The 16,191-nt window shown below is 34.5% G+C and overlaps 1 protein-coding gene and 1 long non-coding RNA gene across 3 annotated transcripts; one reads left to right on the forward strand and one right to left on the reverse strand.

Moving 5' to 3' along the window:
* The first annotated feature begins 369 nt into the window (after window positions 1-369).
* Window positions 370-11,021, forward strand: LOC112012839 (putative disease resistance protein RGA3). 2 transcript variants are annotated; one of them, XM_065764221.1, is made up of 4 exons: window positions 370-3,782; window positions 4,002-4,076; window positions 5,720-5,820; window positions 10,627-11,021. In XM_065764221.1, exons 1-2 carry the CDS (start codon window positions 926-928, stop codon window positions 4,037-4,039), a joined length of 2,895 nt encoding a protein of 964 aa, XP_065620293.1. In that variant the 5' UTR covers window positions 370-925; the 3' UTR covers window positions 4,040-4,076; window positions 5,720-5,820; window positions 10,627-11,021. The 2 variants fall into 2 exon arrangements, with proteins under 2 accessions (XP_065620293.1, XP_065620292.1); XM_065764220.1 differs by having other exon boundaries at window positions 371-3,782; window positions 4,002-4,193.
* Window positions 11,022-12,953: 1,932 nt separating this feature from the next.
* LOC136063604 (uncharacterized) lies at window positions 12,954-13,609 on the reverse strand. The gene is made up of 2 exons (XR_010625234.1): window positions 13,333-13,609; window positions 12,954-13,256 (listed from the first exon to the last, which is right to left on the reverse strand). It is a non-coding gene; the product is annotated as an uncharacterized LOC136063604 (long non-coding RNA).
* Between the last annotated feature and the right edge of the window lie 2,582 nt (window positions 13,610-16,191).

Genomic DNA, 16,191 nt, shown 5'->3' on the forward strand with positions numbered 1-16,191 from the left:
ATTATTATTCTTAGAGGAAAAGACAAAAACACATCAAAGAAATTTTGGTTCACTAAAAACCCAAACTATAAAATTCATTCAAACAATATCTTAATGAGTTTACTGACCATTTTTCCACATTCGATATTAATCCACGAGAACTATGCATGATTAATTTAGCTTTTTTTTTTTTTGTTTTTTTTGTTTTTTTTTGAAATGGAACTGAGCTGTCTAATCCAATTTTAAAAATGAGGGAAGCATAATCTAATCGGTTGGTAAAATAAAATAAAATCAGTGAACAAATGTGAACTAACTAATTCCTCTAAAAAAAAAAAACATGTGAAAGTTAGGTAGGCCCTCTTTACTCACCAGCACATGTGAAGGTGGGCCCTCTGAGACAATCAAGGCTTAATCTCCGCGTTGACTGACATTATTGATTGATTGCACTTCCAGATCTTGATCTTGTAGCTTTTACGCCTGTATCTGTTCGTTGCGTTTCTTCTCCACAATCTACAATTTGCTCTTTCTTCAGTAGTCTCTTTGTGTTTGTGTTTGTGTTTGTGTTATCAACCAAAAAGAGTTCCTTTTCTTGATTTTCAAAAAAAAAAAAAAAAAATTCCATTTCTTGTAGCTGCTACGCCTAAATCTGTTGGTTGCGTTTTTTCTCCACAATCTACAATTCGCTCTTTCATCAGTACTCTCTTTGTGTTTGTGTTTGTGTTATCAACCAAAAAGAGTTCCTTTTCTTGATTTTCAAAAAAAAAAAAAAATTCCATTTCTTGTAGCTGCTACGCCTAAATCTGTTGGTTGCGTTTCTTCTCCACAATCTACAATTCGCTCTTTCATCAGTAGTCTCTTTGTGTTTGTGTTTGTGTTATCAACCAAAAAGAGTTCCTTTTCTTGATTTTCAAAAAAAAAAACAAAAAAAAATTTCCATTTCCAAAGTATGGCTTGGGCTCTTGTTTCTACCATCGTGGACCAGCTTGGTTCACTCATTGCTTCAGAGTTCAAGGACCGGCTTGGTTCGCTTCTTCCTTCAGAGGTTGGGTCGATTGTAAATGTCAAGGAAGAAGTCGAAAAGCTTGAACGCAAATTCCACGAGATCCAGGCAAAGCTCAACGATGCAGAGGAAAGGCAAGTGAAGGAGGAAGCTGTGAGGCTTTGGTTAAAAAAGCTCAACGGCGTATCCTACGAGATGGGCGACGTGTTGGATGAGTGGAACACTGCCAAGATCAAAGAAGACATTAAGAAAGAAGAAGAAGCTGAAGCTAGTACTGCTAAGAGGAGGAAGGTATTGTCCCTTGTTTCTACTTTTTTTCAGCGTCGTGATATTGTTCTTAAGATAAAAGAAATTACTGAAAAGTTAGATGAGATTGACGGAGAGGGAGATATGTACCAGTTTGTACTGACTAGTGGCAATGAAGAAGTTGTGAGACCACCAACTGATTCCCACGTTGATGTGTCGAACATTCGAGGTCGTGAGAAGGTTAAGGGTGATCTAGTGAGCTGCCTATTGGGCAGGGGTAATGAAGAAGAAAGAAGCCCACATGTCATCTCTTTAGTGGGCATGGGTGGTGTTGGGAAAACCACTCTTGCTCAACTAGCCTATAATGTTAGTGAGTTGAATTCGGCCCATTTTGAGAAAAAAGGGTGGGTTTGTGTTTCTGATCGTTTCAACCGGCTTATGGTTGCCAAAGCAATCATTAAAATTTGTGGAGGTGGTGACTCCAACACTACTGATTGGCCAAATCTAATGGATGAAATGTGTGAAACGGTTCGGGGAAAGAAGCTTTTTCTTGTCTTTGATGATGTGTGGACTGAAGACTATGTGTTATGGAAGCAATTCGAGCTTGCACTCCAAAATGCTGCCCAAGGCAGTAGAATTCTAGTTACTACACGTAACAATAGAGTTGCAGAAGTTATGGGAAGTGCAAAAAGGATCAATTTGGAGGAATTGTCTGATGATGACTGCTGGTTGATTTTTAGTACAATAGCATTTTCTGACAGGGATGCTGAGCAACGTAAGGATTTAGAAGAGATTGGTAGGAAAATATCAGACAAGTGCAAAGGCTTGCCCCTTGCTGCAAGGACTCTAGGGAGTCTCATGCGCTTCAAGAAGCGGAAGGAACAGTGGGAGAAGGTTTTTTGTAGTAGATTGTGGGAATTCGAAGACGTTGAAAGAGGTCTTTTTGCACCATTGTTACTGAGTTATTATGATTTGCCCTCGCCACTGAGACGGTGTTTCTTATATTGTGCTCTCTTTCCAAAAGATTATGACTTTTCTGATGAGGATTTGGTATCTATGTGGATGGCACAAGGTTATATTAAGTCGAATGCAAGAAGTGTGGCAAGTGATTACTTAGAAATTTTATTCATTCGCTCTCTCTTCCAAGATTTTAGGGGTGATGAATATGATAAAAATATTATGAGGTTCAAGATGCATGATATAGTGCATGATTTGGCACAGTTCATGGCAAAAAATGATTGCGTCACAATCAATGGTTACGAAGAGTCCAGGCCAAATCTTCAAAATGCTCGGCATCTGTATTTAGAAATTCCACAAAATGCTCAAATTCCCGAGTCCATCTACAGTGCAAAAAATCTACGCACCCTCATCGTTGTAGGCCATGATAGTTATAATGTGTCCAAGTTGTTCCATCATTTTAGATGTTTACGGACATTAAGTTTGGGATGTCATTATGGCAAATTAAAGGTTTCGGATGAAATAGAAGATTTGATGCATTTAAGATATCTCAAAATACCTACTTGGCAAGAAAACGAATTGCCTGAAACCATATGTAATCTATGCAATCTACAATTTTTGAATATTACAAGCAATCACCCAGATGGGTTCGAGAAATTACCACAGGGGATGAGTAAACTGATTAATTTAAAATGTCTTATTTTCGAAGAACCTTTGAATAATAATTTTGAGTTTCCAAGAGGGATTGGGAGATTGAGCTCTCTTACAAAATTAAGTCATTTCACTGTAGGTGGCAAGGATGATTGCCAAAGATGTGAACTCGGAGAATTAAAATATTTGAACCACCTTCAAGGAACTCTTACAATAAATAGGCTGGGGAACGTGGTAGATGCGTGTGAGGCCAAGAATGCAGAGCTCAATAAAAAGATAGGCCTCCGTGATTTGCGTCTAAACTTTTTTGAAGAGAACGAAGAGAATCATGGGGAGACTGATGAATCAGTTCTGAATGCCTTAGAGCCACCTCCAGGCTTGGAGAAGTTAGAAATTGATTCGTACCGGGGCACCACAATGTTCCCTAATTGGATGATGTCCCTAGCCAAATTGAAAAGCCTTACTCTGATATGTGGCGAAAATTTAGAGCGCTCACCTCCTTTGGGAAAGCTTCAGTTCCTTGAGCATTTAATTATAGGTGCTCACGGTTTTCGATTCAAAAAGTTGGGTGTTGAATTTTTGGGAATAGAATCTGAAAACAAGAAAGACGGCATAATCAAAATATTCCCAAATTTGAAAACTCTCCGGTTTTATCATTTGCTCGAGTGGGAAGAATGGATTGGGATTGGAGGACAAGAAGAGGAAGATTGTATTATTATAATGCCCTGTCTTCAAAAGTTGGAAATTTGGATGTGCCCAAAGTTAAAGTCCCTACCGGACTTCCTTTTTAAAACTTCATTGCAGGAGTTTTCGGTGAGAGACAGTCCGATTCTCAGCGAACGTTACCAAAGAGGGACAGGAGAGGATTGGGCCAAGATTTCCCATATCCCAAACATCGAGATTGATTATAATGAAGTGCAAAGAGACGGTCAAGAAGTTATTCGACCAGGTAACTTTTTCAACTTCTTCTCGGGCTCCTCCTTTTATTTTGCCCAAAAAATAATAAAAAAAATCAATTAATATTCTTATTTTCTGCCAAAATTTCCCACTGGGAAATAATTACTAACAACGTAGGTTGATGAATTTATCAAATTCTCAATAATTTGATTAGGTTATTTCATTTACGGTTTAATGTTTATGTGGGTCTTGCCCATTTTCTTCATTTCAGATGATGAAGAAGAGTTTGACCAAGAAGAGCATGTCTGATGACGAAGAACAGGGCCAATGATCTTTGTGTTTCTAGGTTCGCAAATTTTAGCTGCAAGTAGAGATTTATCAATGTTGATTTGTGTGTGTATCTGTGTCGCCAAGGTTCGTTCTCGGCTTGATTAAGTGTTGCAGAAGTCTGATCCAGTCACAGGTAATTTCTTCCATGTTATAATAAAATATTAATTAATTATCCTGTTTATCTCTCAAAAACAAGTTAATCACGACTTTGTGAGAGATATCCATATTAGCACAGAAATGTGTGAATGCTTGTAAGATTATCTATTGAAAAGCAAAAAAAGGTTAGGCCACTTATGGTTGCAATAAGTTTAGATTTGAATTTGAATTTTGTTTATTTGGGATTGGAAAACTGTGCTTTTATTGTGGAATTGGAACTTGGTGTTATTAAGGCCTATGGTGAATGAAGCGATTTAATTGCTAATTTGGAATTAGAGTCCACACAATCAACTAGAGCTTGAGTTTAAAATTATTTGACTTGATTTTGTTTTACGCAGCAGGTGAAAGCATAACCGATCTTTTAGAACACTCAGTGCATTTCAAAGTTTTTGTTTGAGGGGACTCTAATTATGACTGCTCATATTAAATCCAATTATGGCTACATAAAATGATGCTCTTTTGTTTTCAAAGTTTTTGTTTGTAACTCTTTTTCTTTATTTTATTTTTTATTTTTTAAAGTTTCCAAATTGTGATGTTCAATGCATTATGTAAGGATTTAATGATGAATTTGTTTAGAAAGTGATATAGAATTCATGACTAGACATTCATCTTGTCTAGCACGCACATACACTTCCTCGTAAAATTAATGCTCTTTCATAATTTCTGTTCTTGGTTCAATAAAACAGAAGTGTTCTTTTCAACATTGTTATACCCTTTATGGATTTTGATATTATCTGGTTATTTCTAGGAAAAAGAATTACAGAAAGATGGAGAAAAGTCACCTTTTAAAATATTTCTATATATATATATATATATATATATTTTGAATAACAACTTTTTCTTGTGTCTAAACTTAATTCCATCTTGCGCATCTCATTTTATTTTGCTTTTGCTAGTTCTAAAGAACATTGTTGTCCAATTTGTACAAAATTGTGCAATATCCATCAACATAACATTGTTGTAAATTTGTATTTAAAAAAGTTTCCAAGTGGTGATATATATAATATATGTGACGAGAAATTTGGAAGTTTGTTGTTTCTTATCTTCTCTTTTATTGTAAGGTATATCTACGTGTTCTTAATCTTCTGTTAAGAGATGGTTTTTTTCTTATTGTCTTGTCCATCTGTTAAAACCTTATGCTAATGATTTATTTTGTTGGCCTCGTTTAAACTAGGCCTCATTTAAACTAGACATCACATTCTGAAATATGAGAAAGCATATTTTGTGCTCGAGCAAATATTTTGCTCTTGTTCAGTCTATACATCCATGAAATATCTTTGTTGTGCTTTGGGCCTCATTCAATCCTAACATCATATCATAGGGCTTTTTGTAGAAAGCTGTGCTATGACTTCAAAGATGCAACAAACAAGCTTAATCTGGCTTGCTGGTTTTCTTTAGTAGTCAATCTGATTTGGTGACACATGAAAAGCAATCTTGGATCTGTCCATACTTCTTTATCTTTATTTTTCAACTCTTGACATGTGCTCTTTTCTTGTCTTACAGTTTGAAGTGTTTCGTTACATGGAAGAGTGTGAAGTACAAGCAAGAAGAAGAAACTACAAATACATTGGCTTTGTTCGATTTCGATTATACACTCTTCTAATGTAAGGTTTATCTTGATATTTATGCTCAATCAGCAATTTGCTTTTCCTTATCATTTTCTCCATCCATAATAACCTCATGCTAAATATTTAACTTTCTTTTGGCCTCATTTAACCCAAACGTCAGATCCTAATACTTGGGGATGTACATTTTATGATGAAGCATATTTTCATGCATGAATGCACATTTGAGAAAAGGCCACTGAAAAAAAACCGCTTTATCATTTTATATTGCAGCAAGTGTATTGAGAATTGCACTAATCTAATTCAAACAATTTAGGCTCCAATTTTTACTGTAAATGTCAATCTTATGATAAATATAGAATTTGAGACCAATTGTTTACATAATTAGGCAATTAACATAAGCATGCATGGATCCAAAAATCAATCACCCACAAGAACACCAAAGTGTTGATGAAGAGGAAAACCTAAGAACAAGGCGGAAAAACCTCTCCAGGGCATCACAACACCAAACAATCCACTTATGAGAATAGTTGCAATACATACTGCGTACAAACCCTCCAAGCTAAGTAGTAACTATGTACTTGAGCCTCCAACTCCTACTAGCAACCGATTCCTTGAATCCTTTCTTCTTATTAGCCTCCATATCCGCAATTGAGCCTCCAATTGCAATCTCCATTTCTCCTTGGCATTTTTGAGATTGTTCCAGTGATTCCCAAGCTCCAATCAACACCAAAAATCTTAAGGTAGTAATGGGTGTGATGGTCTTAATCTCCTATTTGAAATTTGACAATTTGAGAGGGAGAAGGTAGAGAGATTGATGAGGGTTAAAGATCTAGGGTTTTTTTTTTTTTTTTTGTACTCTCTAGCTCTGCAGATAGGAATTGGGTGTGCAAAATTTGTTGAAAATGGGATCTTGTATAGTGAGGGTATGGGCTAGAATAGCAGAGAAGAATTAACTGAGTTGTCTCAGGTTCTCATAGTTCCTCTTGTAATGAGGGAGGCGAATAGAGAGGCGAACTCTCTACCAACTGTTTTTCAAAATTTGATTCACTTCACATTTCGCCTAATGCTGCCAATTTCTTAGGAGTGGTTCTCACAGTTCCTCTTGTAATGAGAGAGGTGAATAGAGAGGCGAACTCTCTATCCAACTGTTTTTCAAAATTTGATTCACTTCACATTTCGCCTAATGCTGCCAATTTCATAGGAGTGAAATTCTGCCACTTCCAACTTCGATTTCAACACTTGTAGCACTTCACCTCACCAATGTGAGAGTCATCACATAGCACTAGGCCGGTGATAATTTCTTCAACTATTTTGCATTTGTGACTACAAGCAAGGTGTGGAGAAACTGTGAAGAATGTGAATAACGTGGGAGGCTGAGTTCTAATAAAGAAAGATATTCTTTCCTTGACTTTTCTTCTCCATGATTTCGACAATTGCAACTTTGTAGAATAGTTTCAATTGCTTTTAGGTGGAAGCTATTAATGCTCTGTTTTCTTGTCTCCATTGTAAGTTCTATATATAGCTTCTACAGTTATGCATGTAAGGCATCCAATAAGAAAGAAGTGATATAGCTATTTAATAAGAAGTGTAGGGAGATAGCAAATAAGTGTGAGGAAATAAGTAGTGAGTGAAATAGTGAAGAATGGTGTGTGTAGCAAAGTGTGTGTAATGTATTAAGCATCAATAAAAATTCTATTTTATTGATAACTCCTTTGTGTATTCTTTTTTTTTTTTTGATAAATAACGGAATTGTATTAACCAAAAAGTCCAAGTACACTGGGGGTGTACAAGGAAAACAGTACATCAAACAGAAAAATTACAAAGATCCAGCATTTCTAAAAAATTAGAACAAGAGAAGAGATTAAAGGAAGAACTCCACTCTAGCAAGGTGTGAAGAAGAAGAGATTTAATTTCTGGAATAGACCGTTCCTTTCCTTCGAAGCATCTTGAGTTCCGTTCTCGCCAAATACACCATAGGACACAATGAGGGACAGCCCTCCATAAATCAATGCTCCGACACCCACCAAATGAATACATCAAACAGAAAAATTACAAAGATCCAGCATTTCTAAAAAATTAGAACAAGAGAAGAGATTAAAGGAAGAACTCCACTCTAGCAAGGTGTGAAGAAGAAGAGATTTAATTTCTGGAATAGACCGTTCCTTTCCTTCGAAGCATCTTGAGTTCCGTTCTCGCCAAATACACCATAGGACACAATGAGGGACAGCCCTCCATAAATCAATGCTCCGACACCCACCAAATGAACCTTGCCAACTCGAAAATAAATCTAAGACACCACGCGGCATAACCCATTGAAGACCAAATAGAGCTCACACCATAGACCAAAGTTCATAAGCAATAGGACAATGAAGAAGAAGATGATTTACCGATTCCCCACTCTTTTTACACATATAGCACCAATCTACAACGGCTACACCCGTATACCATAAATTTTCAGTAGTCAAAATCTTACCTAAGGAAGCAGTCCAAGAGAAGAAAGCAACCTTAGTAGGGACCTTTGACCGCCACACCGGCTTCCAAGGGAAAGAAATGTCTATAGTAGAGGAAAGAGAGAGATAGTACTCACTCACTTTGTGTATTCTATTTGAGTGTGGTGAGATTTATCACAAAGTATTTGACAAAACACTTTTCTTTTGAGTGCCAAATTTATTTTGACAAAGCTTCCACAGTGGCAAATCTCTACAACCAGCCCAATACAAATAACAATCCACATAATTACATGAAAACGATGAAATGTAAGATCAATAGTTACAAATAATTTGTCACGGAATTGTCCACCCACTAAAAGTCCTAACATTTATAATGGCACATTTCCTGAGTAATCCATATTATATGGTGGAAGGTCACAAGTGACGTCTATATTTCAACGATTTTCAACTTATGTAAATTATATCCTTAAGTTTTAGGGTTTGGAATTTAGTTTGCTTATTTTCATGGTTAACCCTATGTTTGGTTGGAGGGAGGTTGCTGGAAATTCCAGCCACCTTCTGGCCACCTCCCCTCTACTACCCATCTACTCTCCCTCCATCCAAACATAGGATTAGTGTACTGATTTCAGATATTGGATACAAAACAGTGTAGATTTCTTGTCCTTGTGATTCAGGACTCAGGAGTTTCCTGCCATTGAAGAAGGGGAAGAATGGGGTGTTAGCACTAGGAGCAGAGGGGATGGCCATGGGCTGAGAAATCACCCCCCCCAACAACCTTTTTTTCCCTGTTGGAAGTTGCCCAATTTGGAATGACATGAAAAAATGGACACGTCCAAATTAGTCACTAATATTTATATTCTTCTTTCTCTTCTTCTGATGCTGTTGCATTTGCTGTTTAACCCATAGTCTAACTTTTCCAACCTCAAGGGCATAGGAATGCTTTGGTCTCACTCATTTGGAACATAATGCAAAATTCTCTGTTCTCATTTGGCCTCACTCAATCTAACCATCGTGCAAAAGGCTTGATGTACAAAATGTTCTGTTATAACTTCAAAGATGCTGCTGACAAGCTTAACATGTAATCTAGTTTTTGTTTTTTTTTTTTAATTTTATTTTATTTTATAAATATAAATAACCTGTAATCTAGTCTTCTTTAATAATCCATCTGGGTTGGTGGCATATGAAAAGCAAAATAGTTAATTTTTAAATAACACCTTTACTTGGCCTTCCATCCATAATTTTGTATTCTTGAAACCTGTTTTCAATCAACAAGTGATATTTCATTTTAAGAACAAAGAGGGAAGCCCTCATAGCTTGAACCTATAATTGCTGCTGATCATCTAGTCTTAATGTTATAGGGTTACGTAGTTGCTATTTATTAAGTTCCTAAGTCAATAAATTGTGCCTTTTCATTGTCTTAGAGGCGTAAGTGTTTCATGGCATGTGGGAATGCATAGAATGACCACCATTAGATATGAAGATGTTAAATGTTTTGGGTTCATTAGTTGGATTAACAATCACAGTCTTCTTGGTGGAGAAATAGAATCAATTTCTTATTGGTTTTTTGTGACTTCTTTTCTTTTTGTATTCTATCATGTCTCACTCGAGGAGTTTACTAGAAAGTTTAGTTTTTTTCCTTGAGGATATATGTAATTATAGAACGCCAAACAAATTAATGTACTCTATTTTATTTGCTTTTATCTCTGAATTAGTAATCAAATTTCCATTTAAAATGCACCACAAAAGTTTATCCATCATTGCCTTTACTTTTCTGCAAATCTGTAAAACTAAAATTCAAGATATGCTTGCAATTTAAATTTTTAGTATTAGACACAGACTAATGTAGTTAGGAATAAGGCCAAACCATAGCAAGGGTACAAGTCTGATTTATTTGGGCCTATGTCTAATAATTTATGTGAAGATTTTGTATTGACAGAAAATATGCTTAGTTACATCTAATGCAATGCATAAACAGAAAATGCTTAGCATTTGTCGAATTAGCCTTTAGCTTACCTTTATATATTTTCAACCTATTGAAAGAAAGTTCCTTAAAACTGGGCTGTAATCTTAATTTGATTCTTTTCTTAAGAGATTAATTATGAATTGCAGCATTGTATACTTTCTAAAAAAAAAAAAAACAGAATGAAATTTAGTGAAAATGGAAATTGGCGTTCATTTTTTGCTATTACAAAATCTGTAGAAGAAAATGGGTAATGCGAAACAAACTGTAGCCAACAAACGCTGAGGTATTTTTTATGGAGGCAGTGATCCTAGAAGTTGCACTAGAGTGTATGTTTCATACTACAACATAATCTTACCTGCAAATCATGACAAAATTGTCTTATGCTATCTGTTTTATTCTCTTATTCCTTCAACTTGTTTATTATTGCAGGTTGAACTCTAAACTATGGTCCATGTGGGTAACTGCATTTTGCTTAAGAGGGAAATGGTCATGCAAATAACTGACAATTTATGTACCATAATAAGGAAAACAGTTAGTTTTAGTGGCACCTTTGAAACTGTCTACAGCATTCACCTTTTCATGGTGGTTTTCATAATGGTAGTATAGCTTTGCATATTGCATCACATAATGATACATGACAGTGAGGTGAGTACTTGATCAGGTTCTGGTTTTTTGTGGTGACATTATATTTAATCCCAGAGATTTAAACTTCTTATATTTTTCCTGATTTGTTTAGAACTAAAGTTGTAAGCATTATCTTAAGTGTTGTAATCTTTATTTTATTATTGTGAATTATTTGGACTTGTCCCATGGTTTTTCACTCTACACTAGGGGGTTTTTCATGTAAAATATGGTGTGAGTTTTCATGTTTGATTGCTTGCGTGATTTTTATTTTACTAATGTCCAAATTATTCAATTTAGACAAAACATGAATGTTTTAGAACTTCTATAGCAGCTCGTTTGGTAGGGCATTTCAAGCACATTTTTGAGCATTTTAAACACACTTACACACTTTTTCACACACTTTTCACTCACACGTATATCAAAAACATCCAAACAATATTACTCAAAATTCTCTACCAAACACGCCCTAATGTCCCAACAATATGTTGTTTTTCTTTATTTTTCAATTAAGATAGTTTGCAGGTAACATATATAGAATGCCACGCCTCGTGATATTATGAATGTTTGACCAAAAAAATAAAGAGGTAAAGATCATAAAAAGAACTTGCGCATCTCAAAAAAAAAAGATCTTGCTAATGAGCTGTAGCACAAATGGTACTTTACTCTCCTTGTCAAAGTAAGTTAAAAGAGTGATATTTTGGGTTCAAGATTCACTGTTTACATGTGTAGCTTACCATAAAAAACACCTTCTAGATTTGCAAACTATTCCTTTGCTACAAAACTTTTCTCATATCAGATCTATCAGATGGATTGCTATCTATAGGAATTCTGCAATCCAAAGGAATTCCTAGAAGGTTAAGGAGAATAAAAAATTGAATAATAATCCATATGAGCATTAGTAGCAAGATGATTTGAATTTTCTTTTGGCGGCAATAACCTAATCTGTGTGATCTCTCACTTATGATGATGGCTCTAAAATTAAGCTTTTATACCTTTGGGAATCTTAGTGCACAGGGCCTAAGTGGGTCAAGTCATCATGGGCTAAAACTGAAAATTCAATTTCTGAAATCCCGCAGCTTGATTGGTTAAGTTATGCCAAGCATGAGTCAAGCTTCATTAAAGCATGATCGATCACATGGAGTCAAGCCCATAGTTGAGGCAGCAGAGCTTCCATGATCTTGAGCAGTTTTCGAGTGTCTTAAAACTAGTTGAAGTTGAATACTAATTTAGACACTAAAAGCTAAGGATTGAATTACATCAAAAATGTGTTTTAACTCAAATTTGCCACACTTACAACACTTAATAGATAATATCTATTCAACTTGATCAATTACAGCAGATTTTACTAAACACAAAGAATTTGCATGTCATCAATGATTGCTACACTAACCAACAAATTACTTGCAAAAAGGCTTGCCAGTGAAAGTTGTATTTTGAGTAAAAGATTGAGTACAAATTGTGGTAAAAATGCATTTCCTTGAGCTTTAAGGTGGTTGCTATTACACTTTGAAAAACTTTTATTTTGGTCAATTTACTCTATGAGCTTTACACGTGCCAAATTAATACCTAAATTATTCTACCATTAATATACTAACAAAAAATGCACGTGAAATTTAAAATTCCAAAATTAATAATCTGAACCCAATGGAAAGAAGAGAGAGAAACTTAGGTCAATTTGAGAGAGAGAGAGAGAGAGAGAGAGAGAGAATCAAACTAGAACCACTGTACCATTCCTCCTGCTGTTGATCTCACCATTTGTGATTGTCGTTCAATGGCATATTTGGATATGCCGTTTGATAGCCACAATTTTTATACAGTGAAACTCGGTCTTGATAAATTGTTATGCTACCCAACTCACATCCAAGTATACCTTATTTATTTGTTCACTATCCTCTCTTAATTTTTTTAGTTTACTTTTAGTAATTCAGTCGTTGTCAACCATGAGAAAACCAAAGTTATCAATTCTGTTTTAATGATCGTTTTAGTTTGTCTATTCAAACAAAATATTGTGATATCAATTTATTTCAATATACCATTTTAGGATAATTATTAATTTTATAATATATATTTTTTAATACAAAATAAATATACCGAAAGTGTTCATCACATAGTCTACACCATTTAAAAGTATAAATTGAAAACCAAATAATATACATTGTTAATATCATCGCTACATGAATCAACAAGAGTGGCGAAGAAAAAGAAGGTAAAAATATAAAAGAAAAAAAGGTAAAAGAATTAAAGAAAAAAAGATGAGAAACGTCAGATAGGGTCAAAGAAAACGTTTACTCCCTCACAAATTAGTTAGGCATTTCCATCTAATCTATTAAAGAATCCCAAAGGAATGACCTTTCTGGGCACTCCTTGCTCAGCATAGACTTCAAATTTCCTATTGTAAGCTTCTCTTGGAATTCAGACCAAAACTCCGAGATTTGCTGATGCACATAACAAAAATCTAAGCATCCAGCTGACAGGACAAAATGGAAATTAAAAAGACAAAAGATAATTTACCTTTGTCAGCCATAATATGTAAGTGGCAGAAAATGTGGCTTGCACTTGGAAATCCTCGAAGTCATTATCCGGAACAGTTGAGCAAGAGTTGAGGAGATGCAACTCATTATCAAAAAAGGAATTGAAGCTGTTAATTGTGCTGATCTTTAGCTCAAAATGGCAAGATACATCATGGAGATCGGTTGCAAATTGCTTCATCCAACACAAAGAAAGGAAGCGGCGATGAAGCCAAAGTGCCTGTTTGAAGTGAAAGTCATTAGATAAAAACTCTTAAATAATAGGATCATTAATGGAGTACTTAAAAAAAGGTCAAGCACCCGCATGGAACCACTTTTCTTTTTTTCTTTTTCTTTTTCTTTTAATATATGACAGTGGCGGAGCCAGGAATTTAGGTCAGGGGGGGCAAGATTAAAAGACAAGATTGGAAGTAAAAAATTAATCTAAAAAAATTAATCGGTATTAATAACAAAATAAGTTAACAACTATATGATTACGTAATTGTTATACAAAATCTAACATAAAATGTAAACTTAAATTTATTTTTTCACATCTAACTTATTTTACTCAATTGCCCTTGGCGATTTTTTATATTTTGAAACCGCTGCATGATTTATTCACACTCAATAGTCTTGAATATATCTTTCTCAATATATGTGACTAAGCAATCATTCATCACTGATTTCCTATTCGATTGCGTAATTGATTTTTAATTATGTTCATTACTGAAAAAGCTCTTTCAATAGTAGCTATTGTAACTGGTAAGATCAATGCCAAAGTTACTAATGAGTAAACCAATGGATATGAAACATTCTTTTTCATTTTTACCATCTTTTTAGCAAGCTATCCAATTCTTTTAACTGCTGAAAACTCTTCAGTGGATTGCATGTCATGGATGTATGTCTCAAGTTGGCTATCCAAGAAAAAAAACTTGACACATAAAAAAATTCTACAAGTGGCTTTGTCTAGTCCATCAAGTTTACTAAGTGTAATTCATTAATTTTATATATAGAATTGTACTAGGAGTAGAAGTCTACTACTACTAGAAAAATTGAAAAAAGTAACGTGAATTCATTTAATTGGGATTTTTTTTTTTTTTTTTTTTTTTTTTTTTTACCCCTCCCTCCGCCCCTGATATATGATCGGACCACAAAATTTCTGGTTACAAAGATAGACTTCATTTCTTTGATTGAAGAAATGACATCATGAACAAAGGTACTGCAATAAGAAAGTCTCATAATGCAATAACTCATATGTTGGTGGACTACAGTTCTTAAAAATACTTCTTTTTCTGGGGGTGAGGGGTTGTTTTGTATCTGAAATGCTAGTATAGTGTAAAACAGAGACCATGGGTATTTAGTTGATTCCTAGATAACAGCGTCAAAACAATACAACAATCAGATATCTTCTTTAGTTGGGGGAAGAATCAATAAATGAGAGAATTGGATTTAGCTAGACAATGTGTAGTTAGTACAAATTATCAATGTTATCATGCTGCAAACTGCAAACATTAAGGTGACAGGAAGATTACAGATCCTTTTTCAGATCAATGTACTATTACCAAGCTTAACCCCACCAATTTCAGGGTTGAGAACAATCATCTCCTATATAAAGTGTCTGCCAATTAATAATAAAAAAATGACAAAATTTAGCTACAAAATTAGTTGTAGCTTAAGATTACAACCGAACTCAATGTCTTTTTATTAGAGGTAAATTTTAACAAATCCATCATTAGATTACATTTTTTTATATTCTCCCTACTAGCAAAATTTCTAGAAAATTAAAAATCAATAGTTATGTCATCAATAACTTGTTTAAATTGCAAATTTTCGTAGTTTAAAATTATGCATAAAATATAAACTTATAGATCATATAGTAAATAATATCTGATTGACACAAAATTTAACATGTGTATTGAGAGCGTAAAGAACATGCAGTTCAACGATTAGATTTTCAAAATATGTAGTAATGTTTATTTTATTGAGTAAAGTTGTAGTCTAAGAGTAAAACCAATTTTGTAGCTAAACTTTGCCCATAAAAAAATTCAAAAAATATCCTACCAATGTGCCACTATAGTCAGTCCAAAGAAAAAAGTATATGCCAAGGGTGAGTTTTTTTTTTTTTTTTTTTTTTTTTTTTTTTTTAAATTCAGATTGAAGGAGTAAAAAGAGGTAGAGGGAGTCTGAAAATAACATAGGTAGACATAATGAAGAAGTGTATGATAAATAGGTAAAGAGAAGTGACTATGAGTATGATTTCAGATATGATAGAATGGATGAAAACAATACAAGTGGCAGAGTTGTATTAGTTGAAGAGGTTTGACCAAACTTATCAGAAAAAGAAAGAAAAAAAATTGAGAAGGTTCCATAAAGTCATCACCAATAGGATTAAGGCATAGTTGAGTTGCTTTGAGTTAAGGGCATATTGACGCAGGACAACCAGAACGAAAACTAAACAATAGAAAAATAAAGGGATATGACCTAGGAGTCAGCACCTAGGCCTTGCTTGGAGTCAGTACCAAGCGGAGAAACCACTAGGAGTCAGCACCTAGGGTAGACCTAGAGTCAGCACCAGATCAAAGAAAGACCAAACGGCCATTTTTTTCATTCATCAAAATATCAGCTATCTCCTCAAGGAGTACAATAAGTTGCTTATAAAAGATTGCTAAACCCTAGTTCTAATTGGCTAGGAAACTCTAATTGCCTTATTACAAAAATAACCTTACTTCTAAATTAAAATACTAAAAGCCCATTAACTAAAAACCCAATAAACTAATAGACCTAAAACATAAAAATACAATGGGCTTGCAAACATAAATAATACTAAATAATAATCTTCTTGTGTCTCCCGCATCATTCTCCT

This window comes from Quercus suber, unplaced genomic scaffold (assembly GCF_002906115.3).
Source record: "Quercus suber isolate HL8 unplaced genomic scaffold, Cork oak 2.0 scaffold_546, whole genome shotgun sequence".
Lineage (NCBI taxonomy): Eukaryota > Viridiplantae > Streptophyta > Magnoliopsida > Fagales > Fagaceae > Quercus > Quercus suber.